Source organism: Cherax quadricarinatus, chromosome 83, assembly GCF_038502225.1.
Source record: "Cherax quadricarinatus isolate ZL_2023a chromosome 83, ASM3850222v1, whole genome shotgun sequence".
Taxonomy (NCBI): domain Eukaryota; kingdom Metazoa; phylum Arthropoda; class Malacostraca; order Decapoda; family Parastacidae; genus Cherax; species Cherax quadricarinatus.
This window is the reverse complement of record NC_091374.1, coordinates 20,478,717-20,502,694: the sequence shown is the minus strand read 5'-3', so window position 1 is coordinate 20,502,694 and position 23,978 is coordinate 20,478,717. Positions and strand designations below refer to the sequence as shown.

Sequence of the window (23,978 nt, the reverse complement as noted above, 5' to 3'; positions counted from 1 at the left end):
CCCACGTTACCACTCTGCAATGACTACTCACCGTGCGGCCTTGCGCACGTTTGGGGTGCGCACTTTAACTGCCTCTCCTTCTCAATGGGGAGGGATTTCGCCCTCTGCACCGTCAGAAGATCTTGGTCTGTACCTGCTTCTTCCTGCTGGCTTCAGGGCGCATCAGGGACTTGTAATACGCAGTTATTAGTCAAAAATCCTTCCACTTTGGTCGAGGTTCCTTCTCCTAGCACTGGACGGCCGGGCTCGATACGGCGTATGCTGTCAGTGGCCCTATAAACCCCAACATCATCATCATCTTGAGCAGTTTATATTTGATACGGCGTATGCTGTCAGTGGCCCTGAAACCCAACAGAAGAAGAAGAAGCAGTTTATATGCAAACAGTGTTAAATATAAACTAGAAATACCATTTTCCTCCAGAATTTACGGGGAGAAACTGAAAGTTGTGAACGATGGTAAGCCTAAGCCAGCACTCCATAATTTATTGTGTACACAGTGACTATACCACAGTTAATTTTATCCATATCTAGCAACACTGCTTCAGTGGACCCCTCAAGGAAGGCTCCTTGACGCTGGTGAGGGGCTCTTGATCTAGGGAATTGGATCTGTGCTCCAGTTCCCTGAATTAAGCCTGAATGCCTTCCATCCCCCCATAGGCGCTGTATAATCCTATGGGTTTAGTGCTTCCCCCTTGATTATAATAATAATAATGCTTCAGTGGAATGTACGTTTAAATTATACACAGCGAAAATGTAATTCAGACCTTGCACTCCTCAAGGGAGACTCCTTGATGCTGGTGAGGGGCTCTTGATCCAAGAAATTTTTTGCTTACACAGCCATAACCCATGACACCTTTCATACATTTCATAGGATGCATCAGCCAGAAAGCACTAAACCCCTAGGGATCATACCTGTGGGATGAGAGGCACTAAGATTCTATTCAAGCAAGAGAGAGATAAGTCCAAGAGATTAGATTTTTAGATTTTGCCACCGAAGTGGCTAGTTTATTGTGCACCCCATATCCATCCTGTGGACGGTAGCGCGAGAGCATATGGATACACAAAAGGCCTAGGAACTAGGCCCCAAAGGGTTAACAGGAATACATATGGATTTATATCTACATATCTATAGTTCACTTATCTGTTACAAGCAAATTTAGGAAATTTGCTTAGTATATCTGGTATCTTATTTTCATTAATAAGATATCTTGACATGTCACATAGGTTATTATACTGTCTGTCTCTGTATTCCTCAATAAGTGGACAATTAAGCACATAGTGTTCAAGAGAGTGACCATATGCCTGATCACATAATTTACATTTAGTTTGATCATCATCTGTGTGTCTCCCAAACTGCCAGAAGTACTTGTAACCAAGCCTAAGCCTGGCCACTACAACATCAGTCAGTCTGTTCACATTGCAAGTTGCTCCATAAACATACTTATCTACGTTCATGTTATCATAGTGGGTTATAGATCTACTCAGGCTTCTAACTGCATTCCTATAACAATCATTTTCATTATTTACTTCTCTCCTAATATTATTCCTAATGCTAGACACAGTTATACCAAAGTTATATTCTACATTCTCCTTCTCGATACTCTTCTTGGCTAACATATCAACTTTATCATGAAGGAGTAATCCAATGTGTGATGGGATCCATAGCAATTGTACATTAATTCCTTTGTCCCTAATTTTTGAGTATCTATACCTGGCTTCCCCAATGAGCATGTTGTTGGAGTCATTATATGAGCCAAGAGCCTTCAATGATGACATAGAATCAGTAATGATGATAGAGTCAAGCTCAGTGTCATAGGTTAGCTTTAGCGCCATTAGGATTGCAAACAATTCAGTTTGCAGTGTAGACGCCCAGTTGTTAATTCTTATGCCTAACTCAACAAATTTATTATCGTTCTTAACTAGGGAGGTGGCAACAAGAGCAGATGCAGCCCTGCCAGAAGACTCCTGTTTAGATCCATCAGTGTATATAACTTGTGATAACTTGTTACTACCAGCTAGGTGAGAAATTTCTTCTTGAGCAGTTGCTCTAACAAGAGATTTAAGGAAGGGATTACTAGCAATGAGCTTCTTGGGAGGGACTTGTAGGTATGTGATATTAAATGAACACATCTTCCATGGAGGGGTGAAATGCTCTTGTTGCCTACAGTGATACAGTTCATGCAGGTTATAAAACTTAATGCAATTGCACGTTTTCACAATCCATTTAGATCTGTGTGTATTTACCTCTAGACACTTGGTAAGATTCACTGTGACAGTGTCTGGTTCGTTTCTCAACATTCTAATACCGAGTACAGTGTTAATTTCAACAATCCTATCACTGATACTAGAAATACCAAGCTCCTTCCTCATGTTAAGAACTTTTGTAGATCTGGGACAGCCAAGAATAATCCTGAGAGCTTCATTTTGCATTAACTCCAAGGGTCGGAGAGAACTTTCTCTAGCTAATATCAACATGGGAGCAGCATAATCAATTAAGGACCTAACATAGGCTATGTACATCATTCTCACGATTCTCACATTTGCACCATAGTTGGGATTGTAGCCAGCAACAGCTTTGAGAGCATTTAGCCTAGCTTTACATTTCTTGTTTAGTTGTGGTATAGTGGATTTGTTAAAGGGTACATCTACACCAAGATATCTGTAAGTTTTAACGTAGCTAATGATTTCACCCTGCAAATAGATGGGTGGGGGATGTCGTTTGCTTGTTAATATCTTAGTTTTAGAGGAAGATATTATGAGGCCTAGTCGATTACAAATTGCTTGAACTTCATTAAGAATGGTATTCATCTTCTTATGCCCTGTTGTATGGATCATGATATCATCAGCATAGCTTATAGCTATATGTTTAGGTGAGGCAGGTAGAGCATTTAGGAGAGCATTAATCAGAATATTAAATAGCATGGGACTAAGAACTCCTCCCTGCGGTGTACCTAAAGACATTTCTTTAGAATCACTTCTGAAGCCTTGGTAAAGGACAGAGGATACTCTATTTGACAGGTATCCTATTATCCAGCAGAGTAAGCTACCACCAATATTCATTTTGGCTAGTTCATGTAGTATAACGGTTCTGTTCGCAATATCAAATGCAGATTTTAGATCAAGAAAAGTGGTAAAACTAGTAGAGGTGTGTGCAGTGAGAAAGGTGGAAATACAGTTCTGCACACTTTTACCTTTCATGAACCCATAGAGGTAGGGGGAAAGTTGATCTCTGATTCTGTAGTACAGTCTGTTAAGCATCATTCTTTCAAAAGTTTTACAAAGACAACTAGTTAAGGAGATCGGCCTAAATGTATCAGGCTGTTGGGGCTTAGGGATAGGCACAATGAGACTATTGGTCCAGGAAGTAGGAAGAACGCCCTCAATGTAACTGAGATTATACAGTGCCAACAAAGGGTTATCAGGCACGTGCCTTAGAGTTCTGAGAATATCATAGGTTATACCATCCTCTCCAGGAGCAGTTGATCGACCTTTGGTTAATGCATTATCTAATTCATACTCGGTAAAGAGGCAATCACTCTCATCAATATTTTGGCTCATAAAATTAATCAGTTTCAACATTTCTTCAGAAGTACTCTCTAAATTTTTTCTAATATGAGATGGAAGGCTTTCATGCCTGGATGTTTTGGACCAGTCATTTATGAGGTCATTTGCTTTTTCAAGAGGAAAGGGATGAGCAACATTGCCAGTCTTTTTCCTGGTTATTTTATTTATACCTTTCCAAGCCAAACTCAAAGGGGTGGACCTATTTAATCCACTAACAAACTGTTCCCATTCCTGTTGCCTAAGTTCTTCCTTTCTATTCCTTGCATTTGTTAGTGCAGCTTGGAACGTTCTGAGCAGGTCTGGGGTTCTACATTCACGGTATGCTTTACCAATCCTCCTAGCTGCATGTGTTAGATTGCGCAGCTGTGGATCATTATAGTATTTACATTGGTTTTTATTGTTATTTATAGTGGAGGGTTTTTGTTTCCTATTCCTGCCCACTTGATCTGTGAGAACACTCTCAATAGTGGTAATTAAATCATCATTAAATTTTTGTGTGCCAATGGGCTCGTAATTCTTATACCATTGATCCAAGTGGTTAATAAAGTTGTCTCTGTGTTCTGGTTTGAGAATAAGTTTCCTCCTTCTGTATTTAGCTCCTTGATTGCTGGAGATGTGATCAAGATTGACAGTTGTTAGTCTTGGGAAGTGATCAGATAGAAGATCATCAACTATGACAGAGTCATGCATCGTATATGATGTATTAAATCCAAGACACAGATCTAGTATGCCACCATATATGTGAGTAGGCTCAGTAGTACCCACAATTCGAACATTATCATGCTCATTTAGCAATCTCACTAGTTTAGTTCCATTGGTGTTTGTTATAGACCCACCAATATTCTTATGTCTGGCATTAAAATCTCCAAGAATGATGGTAGGTTCACTATTGATGCGATCTGGTAAAGCATCAGGTCGAAGCTGGTTCGCTGGGGCATAGAGATTAAAAATGTTTATGGAAAAATCGCCTGCATATACTTTGACACCATGATACTGCATGTTAACTCGACTCTGCAAGGAAAGGAGTGAATGTGGCAAGCTCTTTCTGACATACATCACACAACAGTTGGTTGACCTTAGGTTATAAGCTGCATATCCAGGCAAGTTTGGTGGAGGTGCTCCATCTTTCAATCTACATTCCTGCAAACAGATGACATCAATATTCTTGGTTGCACTAATATGATGTAAGTCAGGCAACCGCTTCCTGATGGAAGCAATGTTCCATGAAAAGATTTGTAATGTATCCATTGTAGTGAGTTATTACAATCTCTTGCTCATAAGATGGTAAAACTATTATGCTTTGACTACAGTGTGCAGATACTTAAGAGCAAATAGCATAGTTTGTACGTCTTTATCTTCAGGACCTTTATTTTTAAGCATTTTTCGGCATTTTGGCAGCCAGTGATAAGGCAATTTTTGAAGGCAAGAGTTATGGGCTTCTTTCTCACAAATTGCTGGAAGCTAAACGGAGATTGCTGCACTTTTGACATCATCACCATGCTCAAGAGCATCATCCTGATTACATATATTTATTAAACTTGTCAGGATCTGTTCAAGATGCTCAATTTTTTTCTGGAAAGTTGTTATAATATGAGGAAGGTCAGGCGAATCCAATGCCTCTCCGGAGGATGGCACTTCTGGGTTAGTGCTTTCTTTAACACCTATCACCTTAACAGGTACCATGGTTACATTAGTGTTCTCTGTTTCATCATTCATTGCAGGTAGGTCCTGTGCATCTGACTCATCTCCAATTTCCAGGGAGGTTACCTGTGTGGTGTCCGTCTGACTGTTGTAGTTGTGTGTATTGGGAGAAATGACAAACTCATCCCCATATTCAGGTGTAGCCATAGGTATCTGTAGTGGCAGACCAGTAGTTCCATATGTGCTAGCAGGGATGGCTAGCTCCTCCACAGCTGGTGTGTGTGATGGCATTCTGGTATCACCAGAATCCTTTGCAGTGAGGTGGGGTTCTTGCACACTTTGCAGAGGTTCAGTCTCAGATCTGGCTGTGGTAGACTGGATGGCCCCATCCTCAGTTACCATTAAAGGACTGTTATCAGGTTTACATCGAAGGTTGTTTGGGTTCTGACTGCAGTCCTTGTGGGAAACTGTAACCCCAACTTCTTTACAGTTAATACACTTAAATTTTCGGCTGTCAGGGCCTACTGTGCATTCTCTAGTGGAATGTTTCCCAGCACACTTACCACACCAAGAATGTAGTATTCCACAGTCTACTGCAACATGGCCATAGTGCTGGCATTTGTAACACCTACGTTTAGGGGGTAGGTACACTTCGATGTTTAGGAAACGTAAACCATGCACCCAGATATTCCGGGGAAGGGGCACAGGACCTACCCAACTGGCAATAATTTGGGATTTTCCTTTAAGTCTTTTAGGCTTGATGATATGCTCACTTAGAGTCAGATGGGATGGGTCCATGCAGAGAGGGTATCCAAAGATTATGATACTGACCCATTTTTTAAAGTGGTGAGTGTCTGATGGAGGTCGGAGCAGCTTAATATCCCCATAAGGTGTACTAAGTAGATCATTAATCAGCTCTTTATTCTGTTCCACAAACACAAAGTTGTGTGTGTTTTTCCTAAATTGGATCCTTGAGTTAGGATGCTTGTTTACAGCTTCCATTAGCCATGCACACTTAGCAGGCAGCGGGGTGTTGTCAGGGAAGTTCAGCTTAACACATTCTTCCTTTGAAGAAAGACTTCTTGCAGCCTCTGTGCACCAAGGACGTTTAGTATCACATTGTGTACGAGTCAAGTGAGTCTGACTACGTCGACGCTCTAGCCCTTTCTCACTTTTTCTCTTTTGTTTACTTTTAAAGGTCTGGAAGCTATCTTCATTTCCATCACCTGCAGAAATAGGTTCCTCTATGACAGTTGCCATGTTTGCCAGTGATGATATCTGGTGTAAGACTCACAACACAAGAATTCCTCGCTTATCTTTCCCTTATAGCTTATGCAAGAGCAAATATTCACTACAAAGTCAGAAGTCCAAAATAGATCACAAGACACAAGTGCTCAAGTTCAATGAACACCTCCAACCATACTCAACCCAGACCACCACCACTCAATACGACACACACCCCACCAAAAACACACTCAGAGACCTCTTGTATGTGTGTTAATAATATGGTACATATAATGATATAATGGATGGTACAGGCGAGGTCTTACACCTTATCACAAATTACAAAGATGAAAAGAGAGAGAGAGAGAGAGACAAAGTAGGTAATATTGAGCATAAAATTAGAATTCTGACATACATCACATTAAACATGAGGTTCAAATTCAATGATAACTTCCACTTGAGTTAGTTCAGGCTACTGCCACCTAATGTACCTCACTGAAATAATAATATAGCAGACATCACAATGAATGCTGAAGACAACCTCTTACCCCAACCATAGATTGTAAACAGTATTACAAAAAAAAAAAAAAAAAAAAAAAAAAAAAAAAAAGAAAAAAAAAAAAAAGAAAAAAAAAAAAACTAGGTAATGTTACAATGACAATGAGATAAATCACTCTGGTTGACTTCCTTGGTCCATCCTGGGTAACTCACACGTTACTATGTTATACATGTATGCAAGCATAAGTGTGCAGCTGTAGATAGATGAACCAGTACCTAAACAATCTCACTTACACACGCGTTACTATGTATGACAAGTGTTACCAAGTACACCAAGTGTACACTTTATCACTTAGAATACACTTTTGTTGATGTAAATATAGGTGAGAGTGGTACACCGCTGGTCGTAATAAACACACTCAACTTCTCAAGGTCACACACTAGGCCCAGCTTCTGGAGTTACCAGCGTTTTAATGTGTTTATTATGTGTCAGTGCATGTCTGCAGTCATTAAATTGGTGTATCAGAAGTTAAACACTACAATCCAGTTGATCAAATAGTCTAAAACAATTTACACAATGTATAACTAGAAGTATAATGATTGCAAATTGTTACTATTACAATTTTAACTAGGCGCTAGACCCACTAGATGTGATGGCAAGGAACATAGATGTTAACAGGCTGACTCTTGCTTAACACAGTTGAAAGGTAACCGAATTACTCAAGTAAGAAAGTATTCATGAAACTGAACATTATGCAGGAGTAAGCTTGTTCACAGTAAAAATACAAAGCATAAGTTACACACTCACATCACAGATGAACATAAGTTACACACTCACACCACAGATGAACACTGCAATTTGAAATATTACTGGGAATTTAGCAGTAAAGTTTCAGTCTGAACGAGAAAATGTATTAGAAAACACAACAATGACACTAGGACAAGCAACTTAATTATGTAACCGTATTTAATAGTTCAGTTACACTGAGCAGAGCATGTGTTACACTGATTTATCAAATGTAAGGAGTCACTACACTGAAGTACACTCTGAGCCTTTTAAAGTCTTAATACAGGCTTACAAATGACAATTAACTGTTGGGGAAAGCAGCACTTAACACTTCTAGCACACGTATGACAGATGAGTGTTCACTGTGTACAAGCCAATCACCACAAGCTTACTATGTTTATAAGTGAACCTCTGGCATGTCCCGCTCAAAATGTCAGCACTGCAATGCTCGTCAAATTGTTCTCAAGCCACTACAGGAAACACTGGTATGCCAGCAGCACTGCAGAACGTATACAGACATGCTGGGCCCTAGGACAGCTATTACTGCAGGCTGCCTTAGCTTGTTCTGGCTAGCTTTTAGTGCTGCCCTCAAGCTTGCTTGACTGTGCTCACCAAGCCCGCGCCAACCACCCGGACACCTGCTTGCAGCAGGCAGGCAGGCAGGCACACAGGAGACACTCGCAAGATGAGCGGAGTGCGGCACAGAGGACACGGGCACTCAAGCACCCATGTGGTCTGGCAAAAAACCTCCTCTAGACCACAAGCAAATAGAAGCGAACGACTGAGTTCCAAATCGAGGAAGGAGAAGGGACAAGGAAAGGATATTCACCTCGCTAGACACAGGCAATATGGGTGTAGTGGCCTGCAGGTCGCAGTGCAATTTTCAAGGTCATTCACTGGGCCCACAGTCGTCTCGAGAGTTACCAACCCTGTACTACTTGTTAACTCCAAACCCGCAGCACTTAACACATCTAGCACACGTGTCTTGGAATGACAGACAAATTTTCACTACATAAGAACTAGTTCTCACAACACCGAAGGTACGGCCGGAACACTGTAGAACGTTCACAAAGGCATTCTGGGATTCAGAACAGATGTAGCCTTGACCTTCACTGGCTGGCTTGGAGCGCTGTTTGGCCTGGATCAGCTAAACTCGCCCTTATCCCATATGTAGATAATGGCGACGAGTTAAGGGATACCGGTGAATAGGAAAGTCGAGGAAGGGACATTCACCTCACTAGACACACGCAGTATGGGTGTAAGTGGCATGCGGGTCTTATAGTGCCATTTTCAAGGTCACCCAGCAGGCCAGACATTCCTCACTCATTTTAAGCCTACATAGGTACTGATGATAGCACAATGTCCTAAGTCAGCGTAATCCACTCATGCAAATAGTTACAACAAATCTGCAGCACTTGCGGAACTCAGAGAGTCGAGTACCAGCGGGGCAGCAAAATACACCTCTACACTGCACGTCGTTGATAGAGGCGAACGGCTGAGTTTAAAGGAGGAGAGTTGGGGATACAGGAGAACAGCAGAGGTAACTGAGCACGCACATTCGCCTTTCTTCACATAGTCAATATGGGCGAAAGTCTCAGGCAGGTGATGCAGTGCCTCGCTCAAGGACACAGGCTGAGGCAGACTTCTCAAGAGTTACCACATACTGCAATACTCGTAGAGATTGTTACTCACTCCAACTTGCAGAACTTCTAGCACATGTGTCTTGGAGTGAAAGACGAATTTTCAGTGTGTGGACACCTGGGTTACCAACTCACGTAGGACTGCACACTCGTCGTTATTCCTCAGGTTATTCCTCAGGTTGGTAGACTGAGAGTCGAAGATCAAAATTAATTTTTTATGAGAGCCACAAAATTTGATTAACACAAGCCTATCCGATGTTATCCTGATGCCAAATGACTTCGAACAGGCGATAAATGACATGCCCATGCACTCTGCCCCAGGGCCAGACTCATGGAACTCTGTGTTCATCAAGAACTGCAAGAAGCCCCTATCACGAGCCTTTTCCATCCTATGGAGAGGGAGCATGGACACTGGGGTCGTCCCACAGTTACTAAAAACAACAGACATAGCCCCACTCCACAAAGGGGACAGTAAAGCAACAGCAAAGAACTACAGACCAATAGCACTAACATCCCATATCATTAAAATCTTTGAAAGGGTCCTAAGAAGGAAGATCACCACCCATCTAGAAACCCATCAGTTACACAACCCAGGGCAACATGGGTTTAGAACAGGTCGCTCCTGTCTGTCTCAACTATTGGATCACTACGACAAGGTCCTAAATGCACTAGAAGACAAAAAGAATGCAGATGTAATATATACAGACTTTGCAAAAGCCTTCGACAAGTGTGACCATGGCGTAATAGCGCACAAAATGCGTGCTAAAGGAATAACAGGAAAAGTCGGTCGATGGATCTATAATTTCCTCACTAACAGAACACAGAGAGTAGTCGTCAACAGAGTAAAGTCCGAGGCAGCTACGGTGAAAAGCTCTGTTCCACAAGGCACAGTACTCGCTCCCATCTTGTTCCTCATCCTCATATCCGACATAGACAAGGATGTCAGCCACAGCACCGTGTCTTCCTTTGCAGATGACACCCGAATCTTCATGACAGTGTCTTCCATTGCAGACACTGCAAAGCTCCAGGCGGACATCAACCAAATCTTTCAGTGGGCTGCAGAAAACAATATGAAGTTCAACGATGAGAAATTTCAATTACTCAGATATGGTAAACATGAGGAAATTAAATCTTCATCAGAGTACAAAACAAATTCTGGCCACAAAATAGAGCGAAACACCAACGTCAAAGACCTGGGAGTGATCATGTCGGAGGATCTCACCTTCAAGGACCATAACATTGTATCAATCGCATCTGCTTGAAAAATGACAGGATGGATAACGAGAACCTTCAAAACTAGGGAGGCCAAGCCCATGATGACACTCTTCAGGTCATTTGTTCTATCTAGGCTGGAATATTGCTGCACACTAACAGCACCTTTCAAGGCAGGTGAAATTGCCGACCTAGAAAATGTACAGAGAACTTTCACGGCGCGCATAACGGAGATAAAACACCTCAATTACTGGGAGCGCTTGAGGTTCCTAAACCTGTATTCCCTGGAACACAGGAGGGAGAGATACATGATTATATACACCTGGAAAATCCTAGAGGGACTAGTACCGAACTTGCACACGAAAATCACTCACTACGAAAGCAAAAGACTTGGCAGACGATGCACCATCCCCCCAATGAAAAGCAGGGGTGTCACTAGCACGTTAAGAGACCATACAATAAGTGTCAGGGGCCCGAGACTGTTCAACTTCCTCCCAGCACACATAAGGGGGATTACCAACAGACCCCTGGCAGTCTTCAAGCTGGCACTGGACAAGCACCTAAAGTCAGTTCCTGATCAGCCGGGCTGTGGCTCGTACGTTAGTTTGCGTGCAGCCAGCAGCAACAACCTGGTTGATCAGGCTCTGATCCACCAGGAGGCCTGGTCACAGACCGGGCCGCGGGGGCGTTGACCCCCGGAACTCTCTCCAGGTAAACTCCAGGTAATCTCCAGGTAATACAATACCATTCCATGATAAAAGTAGCAAATGGCAGCTACACACTCCATCAGATGTACCAACCTTCTTTTCAGTGGTATACAAGTGTTGAAAATCTGAGCTGATCAGAGGAGTAGTCTTGTCTTATCACACGAAATAAAATTTGAGAAAGACGTATGCAACATTATGCTTAGATTTAATTTACAGTATTTATTTATTTATTTATTAATTTGAACATGATACAGAGAAGTACAAGGAAGACAATTTTTGAAGTGCATCATGCCAGAGTCCCTTGTATGCAGAGCATTATGGGCAGGCTTAAAATTAACTTAAGATTAACTAAGCAATGATATATTCAGCGGTACAAAAATTATTGTAAAACAGATAACAATTTAGTACAAATGAGTATTACAAAGACAGGTCATATGGTCATTTACTGTGTTGATGTGTAATCAGTAGAATGGATTATTATGTTAGGTAATGAAGTTAATTAGTAACAAAGTTTGATTGGGTCACAGGTTAACATTTATGAGATACAATAATGAGATACATATATGAGATACAATTTATGAGATACAATTATTCAGTATTTATTTAGTTGTGGGTAAGTGATTTTTGAGAAGAGACTTGAATTTATAAACAGTGTTTCTTTTATATTCACAGGTAATGAATTCCAGATTTTAGTACCTTTTATGTGCATTGAGTTTTTGCATAGCGTGAGATGGACACGAGGAACATCTGTGCCTTGTGTTATGGTCATGTGTTCTGTTGAGGTTGGTAAGGAGATGTTTGAGGGGAGGGTTTATGTCAGAGTTAAGTGTTCTATGTATGTAGTAGGTGCAGTAATAAGTATGGATGTTTTGTATGGTGAGTAGGTTTAGTGTTTTGAATATTGGTGGAGTGTGCTGTCTGTAGTGGGAATTTGTTATCATTCTGACTGCGGCCTTTTGTTGGGTGATTAGTGGTCTGAGATGGTTTATTGTTGTTGAGCCTCATGCACAAATTCCATAGGTGAGATAGGGGTAAATAAGTGAGTGATATAGGGCCAGGAGGGCTGACTGTGGAACATAGTACCGTATCTTCGATAGTATGCCTACCGTCTTGGAAATTTTTTTGGAAATTTGTTGTATATGTGTTTGAAATTTGAGTCTATTATCAAGGTGGATTCCTAGGAATTTTCCCTCTTGAGTTTTGTGATTGGTGATCCGTTTATCATTATGTTAAAGAGGCACATCTGCAGCTCTGTTACCAAACTGAATGTAGTAGGTTTTGTCAATGTTTAGAGTAAGTTTGTTGGTCATCATCCAGGTTGATATTTTCTGTAATTCGGTATTTACAGTATTGGCTAGCATGACTGGGCTCGGGTGGGAGTAGACGTATGTAGTGTAATCTGCAAATAGTGTGGGTTTGAGTAGTTGCGATGCATTTGGTAGGTCATTTATGTATATGAGAAAGAGAAGAGGGCCTAGGACACTTCCCTGTGGGACACCAACTGTAATTGGCTGTGTGGAAGAGTTTGCCCCATTTGTGTACACATAAATAACACAAAGAGGCACAATACCGTGACTGGAACGATACACAAATAACCCGCACATAAAAGAAAGAAGCTTACGACGACGTTTCGGCTCCACTTCTGTTAGTGTGACTTTGTCAATGGTCCAAGTCGGACCGAAACGTCGTCGTAAGCTTCTCTCTTTTATGTGCGGGTTATTTGTGTATTGTGTACACATATTGGCTTCTGTTGCTGAGGTATGACTTTAGGTAGTTGAGGGAGTGCCCTCTTATACCATAGTGCTACAATTTTATGTGGAGCAAGTCGTGGTCAGTTGTATCGAAAGTTTTACGTAAGTCAATGAAGATCCCCAGTGGGACTTCTTTTTTCTCTATTGCTGTATAAATATGTTCTAGCATGTGGATAATAGCATCATTAGTATTTTTATTAGGCCTGAACCCAAATTGACAGGGGTTGAGCATGTTGTGGGAGATGAGGTAGGAATAGATACGCTTATGGATTAATTTTTCAAAGATTTTAGAGAGAGCGTGTAAGTTGGATATTGGCCTATAGTTATTCAAGTCTGTTTGGTCTCCTTCCTTATGGATCGGGGTGACCCTTGCTATTTTGAGAACTGTAGGGAAGGTAGAGGATTCAATGGATTTGTTAAAGAGTGTTGCAATGATTGGTGATAGCACCTGTGACACTTTTTTGTATATAATGGGTGGTAAGGTATTTAAATCTCCTGTCTTGTTTTTTAGTTTGTTGATAATAAGGGAGACTTCAGTTGGGTTAGTCGGAGCTAGGAACAGTGTGTTAGGGTAGTTGCCAGTGAGGTAGTCATTGGGTGGGGTATCTGAGCTTGGGATTTTATTGGCAAGGTTTTTTCCTATAGTGGAGAAGAAATCATTGAGTCTGCTGTTTCAGTAGGTGGGAATTAGGGTTCATCTGGTTTTGTTAATTCAATTTCGCTATTTCGTGTTATCTTTTTTGTTCCTAGTATTTCCGATAGGGTTTTCCAGGTCATTTTTATGTCACCTCGTAAGATGGATAATCGGTTCTCATAATACAATTTTTTAGCCCTTCTTATTAGGCTGGTTAGGATTGACGAGTAATGTTTTGTTTGGTCTATGGTTATGTGACCCATTCTGTACTGTGGTACTCTGTAGATGTTTATCACTGTGAGAGGTTTTTGTAGGTATTTGGATTTGAATTTAGCTATCATATATTCCCCATGTTCATCCCTTGTGCAAGTATTAGTGATACATTCTAGTTGGTCTGAGTAGTATATAGCTGTGCCACCCCCTTGTTGATCTGGCCTACAGTTGTGTATGACTGCGTAACCAGGAATGGCATAGACATCTGTAGTATGAGGCTTTAGCCAGGTTTCGGTGTGAGTAATGATGGATATACTGGCATGCAGGGAATTTAGTAATGCTATGAAGTCATCGTAATGTTTGCTTAAAGATCTGATATTGTAGTTAAAGACAGTTATGTTGTTGTTGGCTCTGAGAAGCGCCTTTGATTATTCTCCTGTGTAGTAATTACAGTTACTGTTTGATTCATTTAAGTCATTAGATAAGAGGTTGGTATCAGGATCAATGCTTGTTATCATAAGATTTATAGTGAATCTATAGTTAGAATTAAGTATAAGACAAAGTAAATATTCTAAAGCTATAAAATAGTGCCTGAATTATTTTAACAAATGTAAAAAATGTGAGCTAAGGTAGCTCTTTAAAGCTAAAATAATTGAGGCAATATAAAAGGGACTAAAATAATTTGTGGCGAACAAAAAAGTGGTAATCAAATAAATGAATATAATGGCAAATAATGAGCTTATTATACTTTAGCACCTGAGAATAGCACCTTTATTATTTTAACAATTGTGAATATATGAACTAAGGTTGTTATATTAAGCTGAAATAAAAGAGAAAAAATATAAGGGATTAAATTAAGTAATGGTAAACAAAGTTAAAATGACAGATAGTCACTATGATATAATATTGATTTGGGAGTAAGATCTGATTTGTTATATATAATAAGTTGAGCAATATATTGTACCATAAAAAGTAAAAAAAAAAAAAAAAAAAAAAATATGAGGTAGTTGGTACTAGCAAAAGATAGTTAATGGCCTTGAACAATGATATAATTGAAATATACACTAATTGCACACACAATATAGTCACTAAAATATGAAAATAATCTTAGAGTAGAATTTGCCTTATAGCATAAAGTTTGAGCAGTTAATATCACTATAGGAACATTTTTTGAGGTAGTTGGTACTAGCTAGTGAGGGATGGTAAAGGAATTGCACAGTAGTGTAGTAGGAACATACACTAGTTAGTTATTTGTAGTTAGGGAGAAAAGGGGAAAATTTGGTAAGATTATTAGAGAATTTAAACAGGTCTTAAGTAGGAAAGAAAAAGGTAATACAGATATTAATAAAGAGTAGGTATCCTATTAACAAATAATAATTTGTGAATAGGGAATCTGGGAAAATAACACAAAAAGGGTCACACAAAGAACTGTGAGGGACACACAGGATAATGAGGTTGTAAAATACTATCTTGGAGATGATAGTACAGGGATTAGTTCAGTAATTACATAGTAACATGCACTAACCTAGTAAGAAATTGGTCACTAATATCAGTCAGATTCTGTAATGTTTGCATCATGAAGGAAGATTGCTAGATCATTTTCATTTGTAATGTAGTAAACACGGCCTACATTTGTTTTTCTTACTAGAATTTGTCCATCACGTACAAAGCACTGATGAATTTTATAATTATTCTCACGTTTCAGTTTTCTCACTCTGTACAGGAGGTTCTGTCGTTTTCTTGAGACTCATTTATGTATATATCTTTTTTTGCTTTGATAGATGAAATTATTAGATCTTTTTTCCTGTCTTGTGTGTGAAATCTAAGCATAACACTTTTTCTACTTTGGTTCCTTAGTAACCGCGATTCTTTTATTTCCGACACTGGTACAATAACCCACGCATGTAAATAGTCCCATGAATCTTGCCCAAGACACATTGCACAAGTGTTGGAAAGTTAAAGCTGATAAAATAAGGCATTCTCAAGTGGGGATCCTCTCCAAGATGCAATACTACGTACCGCAAACTGCCCTTCTCACACTATACCATTCATTTATATATCCATACCTCACCTATGCTATCTGTGCTTGGGGTTCAACTGCAGCAACAAACCTAAAGCCAATAATAACCCAACAAAAAGCCGCAGTAAGAATAATAACTAAATCCCATCCCTGGCAACACACCCCCCACTCTTCATAGATCTAAACTTACTCCCTTTCAGAACATCCACACTTACTACTGTGTAATCTATATCTACAGGACCTTAATTTCCAATATTAACCTTGACCTAAAATGCTTTCTTGATAGTTGTGACAGGATCCACAGGCATAACACCAGACACAAACATCTCTGTGTCATTCCCCGTGTTCGACTAAACCTTTACAAAGCTTCAATGTATTTCAAAGGACCTAAAATCTGGAACACCCTACCTGAAAACTCTAGAACTACAGACACATTCATTACTTTCAAAACTACAGTTAAAAAACATCTTATCTCCCTGATCCACCCCAACAACAAACTACATGATAACCACCTGTTGGTTCACAATTACACTCACTCACCCACTGACTATAAACCCAGAAATACTAATCTTAATCTTAAAATAATAAATCCTAACTAGTCATAAGTTTCCCTATGATACTCCAATATAGACACTTTGTATTGTGCCAAAACAAAAGCATTCACATTGCTAAACTCACAAATTATGATGTAGTCACTTAGCCTTAATACCATAATCTGTAAGGATTTAATGTTAAGAATTAATCTAAGTCTGCTCAAAATGCCTAGCCATGCTAGGTGTCCTAGTAGCCCCCTCTGTAATTAGTATTTTATAACATGTAAACCACACAATACCCAAAACCTGTAAACCCCACATTGTAACCCTTATAGAGAATAAACTTGAATTGAATTGAAATGAATATTAGAACCCAAATGAACTAAAACCAAAATAAAAATGCAGATTTTTATTTTTTTTTCCACTTTACTCATTTACATTCAAATTAAAATTCTTTACAATATTTAAGAATTTTTTTAAAATTCAGTTTGATAAATTTATCAAAAAAAAAAAAAAAAAAAATTCATCAAATTCATCATCCACGGTCCAAACGTATATATACATTCTTACCACTAGCACCCCAAACGTATGTATACGTTTTATTTTCCTTACCTGGAGTTTACCTGGAGAGAGTTCCGGGGGTCAACGCCCCCGCGGCCCGGTCTGTGACCAGGCCTGGTGGATCAGAGCCTGATCAACCAGGCTGTTGCTGCTGGCTGCACGCAAACCAACGTACGAGCCACAGCCCGGCTGGTCAGGAACCGACTTTAGGTACTTGTCCAGTGCCAGCTTGAAGACTGCCAGGGGTCTGTTGGTAATCCCCCTTATGTATGCTGGGAGGCAGTTGAACAGTCTTGGGCCCCTGACACTTTTTGTATGGTCTCTTAACGTGCTAGTGACACCCCTGCTTTTCATTGGGGGGATGTTGCATCGTCTGCCAAGTCTTTTGCTTTCGAAGTGAGTGATTTTCGTGTGCAAGTTCGGTACTAGTCCCTCTAGGATTTTCTAGGTGTATATAATCATGTATTTCTCCCGCCTGCGTTCCAGGGAATACAGGTTTAGGAACCTCAAGCGCTCCCAGTAATTGAGGTGTTTTATCTCCGTTATGCGCGCCGTGAAGGTTCTCTGTACATTTTCTAGGTCGGCAATTTCACCTACCTTGAAAGGTGCTGTTAGTGTGCAGCAATATTCCAGCCTAGATAGAACAAGTGAACTGAAGAGTGTCATCATGGGCTTGGCCTCCCTAGTTTTGAAGGTTCTCATTATCCATCCTGTCATTTTTCTAGCAGATGCGATTGATACAATGTTATGGTCCTTGAAGGTGAGATCCTCCGACATGATCACTCCCAGGTCTTTGACGTTGGTCTTTCGCTCTATTTTGTGGCCAGAATTTGTTTTGTACTCTGATGAAGATTTAATTTCCTCGTGTTTACCATATCTGAGTAATTGAAATTTCTCATCGTTGAACTTCATATTGTTTTCTGCAGCCCACTGAAAGATTTGGTTGATGTCCGCCTGGAGCCTTGCAGTGTCTGCAATGGAAGACACTGTCATGCAGATTCGGGTGTCATCTGCAAAGGAAGACACGGTGCTGTGGCTGACATCCTTGTCTATGTCGGATATGAGGATGAGGAACAAGATGGGAGCGAGTACTGTGCCTTGTGGAACAGAGCTTTTCACCGTAGCTGCCTCGGACTTTACTCTGTTGACGACTACTCTCTGTGTTCTGTTAGTGAGGAAATTATAGATCCATCAACCGACTTTTCCTGTTATTCCTTTAGCACGCATTTTGTGCGCTATTACGTCATGGTCACACTTGTCGAAGGCTTTTGCAAAGTCTGTATATATTACATCTGCATTCTGTTTGTCTTCTAGTGCATTTAGGACCTTGTCATAGTGATCCAATAGTTGAGACAGACAGGAGCAACCTGTTCTAAACCCATGTTGCCCTGGGTTGTTAACTGATGGGTTTCTAGATTGGTGGTGATCTTGCTTCTTAGGACCCTTTCAAAGATTTTTATGATATGGGATGTTAGTGCTATTGGTCTGTAGTTCTTTGCTGTTGCTTTACTGCCCCCTTTGTGCCTCCAAATTTGGCACAATTGGCCTGAGATGCCTTGTCAGCATAGATTGGGTCTTAACACTCAGTGTGCACCATATTAAAAATATCTGGGACCACTTAGTACCTTGTGGGAGCGCCAGTTAAACTGAGTGCCAGCTCGAGCAAACAGTGCGACAAACACCAAGGATTCACTGATGTAATGTCATATTAACTCTCCCTTTTTAAGAGGAAAGTGATGTTAACCCCAGGTTTAGGGTCTGTCTATCTTTGTCTATCTCTGTCTGTCTCTGTCTGTCTTGTCTGTCTGTCTGTCTTGTCTCTGTCTATCTCTGTCTCTTTTTTATCTGTCTCACAGGTACACACAAATACAATTATACATAGTGTAAATTACCTAGGATAACCTAAAAAATCCGAAGTGCTATACTGTGCTTGTAGATATAATGCATATGATTACCTGTTGGTTCACAGTGGCTCTCTCTGAGACTGACAAGCAGAGAGATGGAAAGAGACAAGCAGACAGAGAGACAAGACAGAGAGACAGATAATCAGAGATAGAGATACGAGCTCATCAAATGTCATCCCTTATCTCTGCACCCTTGCTGGTGCCCATCAAATGTCATCCCATATCTCATCACTGCCCTCCTGGATGCTTGTCACATTGCTTCAAGGGAGCTTCTTCCTTCTCCTTCCTTCTTCCTTCTTCTTCTTCTATACTCCCGTGTATCCAAAACATTGCTGGGACCTATAAATACTTTGTATATATTCCTATACAATAGTAAATGACCAAGGCAGGTGTAAATGTCCACCTGGCAATGTGTTTGTGACAATTTGAGTACAATTTCAGTACCTAATATTAGTCTCAGAACAAAGATTGGTTATGAAATGCCAAGAAATACAATAAATTGTAATTATCAGAACATAAAAATTATATAAAATGATATAAAAATGAGAAAAAAATGGTATATCGGCAACACTTCCTCAAGCGGCAGGACTCGATGTTGCCATCAGGTGATCACCAAGGGCCAACTTTGCAGCCTCATATCTCAGTGAGTACCGACCCTAATTTTTTTATTTTAATCCTATTACACTTGTAAAATTTTCCTCTGTATTTCAATAAAAAAAAACTTTTTTTTATTTTTCAAAATATTCGGGGCACTGGGGGAGAGAATGTATATATACGTTTGGACCATTTAGGGGTTAAGATACACCAGCCTTTATTTTGAAGCTGATCAGAAGAAGCTTTCTCTAGTAATTATATGGGAAAATATTTGATTAATAAAATTGGCACACTGAAATCTACACAGCTCAAATTGAGTAACAAGCTGTGGTTGAGCGAAGCCCACCATTCGTGAAGCTTTGAAACTGACCATAAAGAGAACTCTCCAGTAATTGATCAGATTCCAACAATTCCAAGTTCATTAACTACAGTAGACCATTATATTACATGGTTTTATTTGGCACGTTTTGGTTATTACACTATTGAAAAATTGTGGCACAATTTTATGCAACACTTCGTAAAATTAACTTAACATGGTTCAGTTTGCGGGAGGGGAGAAAATTTGGAGCGTCACCTGTGGGATACTTTCCCAACTCAGGCCTCTGCCTGGCTGTGGGTTAAGTAAGTTTTTTCAGGTGTACACAAATACAGTTACATAGATTATCATACATAGCAGCATATGTGTAGAGAACCTAGGATAACCCTTTTGTTATTTTATCACTAATACAGTGGACCCCCGCTTAACGATCACCTCCAAATGCGACCAATTATGTAAGTGTATTTATGTAAGTGCGTTTGTACGTGTATGTTTGGGGGTCTGAAATGGACTAATGTACTTCACAATATTCCTTATGGGAAAAAATTCGGTCAGTACTGGCACCTGAACATACTACTGGAATGAAAAAAGTTCGTTAACCGGGGGTCCACTGTATTACTTTAATATAAAAAATCAAATGTCGTAGATAAGAAATTGTATAAAAAGACACATAAATCAAATTATATGAAATATTGAATAGAAGATGATAGAGATAGAATGAGTATGCCACAAGAATTATTTATTATTATTATTATTATTATTATTTACCTTGTTTTATACTTAATTCTAACTATAGATTCACTACAAATCTTATGATTACAAGCATTGATCCTGATACCAACCTCTTATTTAATGACTTAAATGAATCAAACAGTTACTGTAATTACTACACTGCAGAACAATCAAAGGCACTTCTCAGTGCCAACAACAACATAACTATCTTTAACTACAATATCAGATCTTTAAGCAAGCATTACGATGACCTCATAGCATTACTAAATTCCTTACATGCCAATATGTCCATCATTACACTAACTGAAACCTGGCTAAAGCCTGATAGTACAGATGTCTATGCCATTCCTGGTTACACAGCCATACACAACTGTAGGCCTGACCAACAAGGGGGTGGCACAGCCATATACTACTCAGATCAACTAGAATGTATCACTAATACTTGCACAAGGGATGAACATGGGGAATATATAATTGCCAAATTCAAATCCAAATACCTACAAAAACCTCTCACATTGAAAAACATCTACAGAGTTCCACAGTCAAACATTAGCCAATTTAGTCAAAACCTAGGAAGTATGATAACTGATGCACGCATGAACAAAGATCACTTACTACTCTCAGGCGACTTCAATATAAATCTCCTGCAAGACCAGGACCCACACGTTACTGAATTCACAAACACAATGAGTAACTGTATGTTGCTACCAACAGTAACAAAACCTACAAGAGTTACAGAGACTAGTGTTTCCCTACTTGACCACATCTGGACCAACACCATATCCCCTTTAAAATCAGGCATAATTACAGATAATACCACAGACCACTACCCTACTTTCCTCATAACAACTCTTAGTAAACTACCCCAAGACACTACTAAAGTCACCTTCAGACTTCACAATGAGGCAGCCATTAATAACTTCACAACAGCAGTAGCAAACATTGACTGGCACACTGAGCTAGAAATCTATACAGATATTGACGAATGTATTAATAATTTTATAAAAAAGACCCAATACCTCTATAACAAGCACTGCCCTAAAAAAACTAAACAGATGACAGCTAAGAGACTGAACAGTCCCTGGCTAACACCCAGCATTCTCAAATCCATAAATACAAAACACCAATATGAAAAACAGTACAGAATGGGTCACATAACCAGAGACCAAACAAAACGTTACTCGTCAATCCTAACCAGCCTGATAAGAAGGGCAAAAAAATTGTATTATGAGAACAGATTATCCAACTTAAGAGGTGATATAAAAAAGACCTGGAAAACCCTATCAGAAATTCTGGGAACAAAAAAGATATCACGAAATAGCGAAATAAAATTAGCAAAACCAGATGAACCCCAACTCCCACCAACAGAAACAGCAAACAGTCTCAATGATTTCTTCTCCACTATAGGACAAAACCTTGCCAATAAAATCCCAAGCTCAGATACCCCACCAAATGACTACCTCACCGGCAACTACCCGAACACACTGTTCCTAGCTCCGACTAACCCATACGAAGTCTCCCTTATTATCAACGCACTAAAAAACAAGGCAGGAGATTTAAATACCTTACCACCCTTTATATACAAAAAAGTGTCACAAGTGCTATCACCAATCATTGCAACACTCTTTAACAAATCCATTGAATCCTCCACCTTCCCTACAGTACTCAAAATAGCAAGGGTCATCCCAATTCACAAAGGAGGTGACCAAACAGAGTTGAATAACTATAGGCCAATATCCAACTTACACCCTCTCTCAAAAATCTTCGAAAAATTAATTCATAAATGAATCTACTCCTACCTTATCTCCCAAAACATACTCAACCCCTGCCAATTTGGATTCAGGCCTAATTAAAATACTAATGATGCTATTAAACACATGCTAGAACATATATACACTGCAATAGAGAAAAAAGAAGTCCCACTGGGGATCTTCATTGACTTACGTAAAGCTTTTGATACAGTTGACCATGACTTGCTCCACGTAAAATTGTCACACTATGGTATAAGAGGGCACTCCCTCAACTACCTCAAGTCATACCTCAGCAACAGAAGCCAATATGTGTACGCAAATGGGGCAAACTCTTCTGCACAACCAATTACAGTTGGTGTCCCACAGGGAAGTGTCCTTGGCCCTCTTCTCTTTCTCCTATACATAAATGACCTACCAAATGCTTCACAATTACTCAAACCCACACTATTTGCAGATAACACTACATACGTCTTCTCCCACCCAAGCCCAGTCACGCTAGCCAATACTGTAAATACCGAATTACAGAAAATATCTACCTGGATGAGGACTAACAAACTTACACTAAACGTTGACAAAACCTACTTCATTCAGTTTGGTAACAGAGCTACAGATGTCCCTCTTAACATAATGATAAATGGATCACCAATCACAAAGCTAACAGAGGGAAAATTCTTAGGAATCCACCTTGATAATAGACTCAAATTTCATACACATATACAACAAATTTCTAAGAAAATTTCCAAGACTGTAGGCATACTATCGAAGATACGGTACTATGCTCCTCAGTCAGCTCTCCTGGCCCTATATCACTCTCTTATTTACCCCTATCTCACCTATGGAATTTGTGCATGGGGCTCAACAACAATTAACCATCTCAGACCACTAATTACCCAACAAAAGGCTGCAGTTAGAATGATAACAAATTCTCACTACAGGCAGCACACTCCACCAATATTCAATACACTAAACCTACTCACCATACAAAACATCCATACTTATTACTGCACCTATTACATACATAGTAGGTTGGTAGACAGCAACCACCCAGGGAAGTACTACCGTCCTGCCAGATGACTGTGAAACAGAAACCTGTAACTGTTTTGCATGATGGTAGGATTGCTGGTTTCGTTTTCTGTCTCATAAACACACTAGATAACAGGGATATCTTGCTACTCCTACTTACACTTTGGTCACACTTCACAGACACGCACATGCATATATATATATACATACATCTAGGTTTTTCTCCTTTTTCTAAATAGCTCTTGTTCTTCTTTATTTCTTCTATTGTCCATGGGGAAGTGGAAAAGAATCTTTCCTCCGTAAGCCATGCGTGTCGTATGAGGCGACTAAAATGCCGGGAGCAATGGGCTAGTAACCCCTTCTCCTGTAGACACTTACTAAAAAAGAGAAGAAGAAAAACTTTATAAAACTGGGATGCTTAAATGTGCGTGGATGTAGTGCAGATGACAAGAAACAGATGATTGCTGATGTTATGAATGAAAAGAAGTTGGATGTCCTGGCCCTAAGCGAAACAAAGCTGAAGGGGGTAGGAGAGTTTCAGTGGGGGGAAATAAATGGGATTAAATCTGGAGTATCTGAGAGAGTTAGAGCAAAGGAAGGGGTAGCAGTAATGTTAAATGATCAGTTATGGAAGGAGAAAAGAGAATATGAATGTGTAAATTCAAGAATTATG

The 23,978-nt window shown here is 39.8% G+C and overlaps 1 protein-coding gene across 2 annotated transcripts in view; it reads left to right on the top strand.

Moving 5' to 3' along the window:
- Positions 1 to 23,978, top strand: part of LOC138855166 (senecionine N-oxygenase-like) — a 229,085-nt gene that overhangs the window by 42,695 nt on the left and 162,412 nt on the right. The window contains exon 1 of one of the 2 annotated variants that reach the window (XM_070102898.1): positions 263 to 456. The exons of the other annotated variant lie outside the window; for it this stretch is intronic. Coding sequence (XP_069958999.1) covers positions 454 to 456 — 3 coding nt within the window. The 5' untranslated portion in view covers positions 263 to 453. Of the gene's footprint in view, positions 1 to 262; positions 457 to 23,978 lie in introns of those variants that run through there. 2 annotated transcript variants of the gene reach the window in all.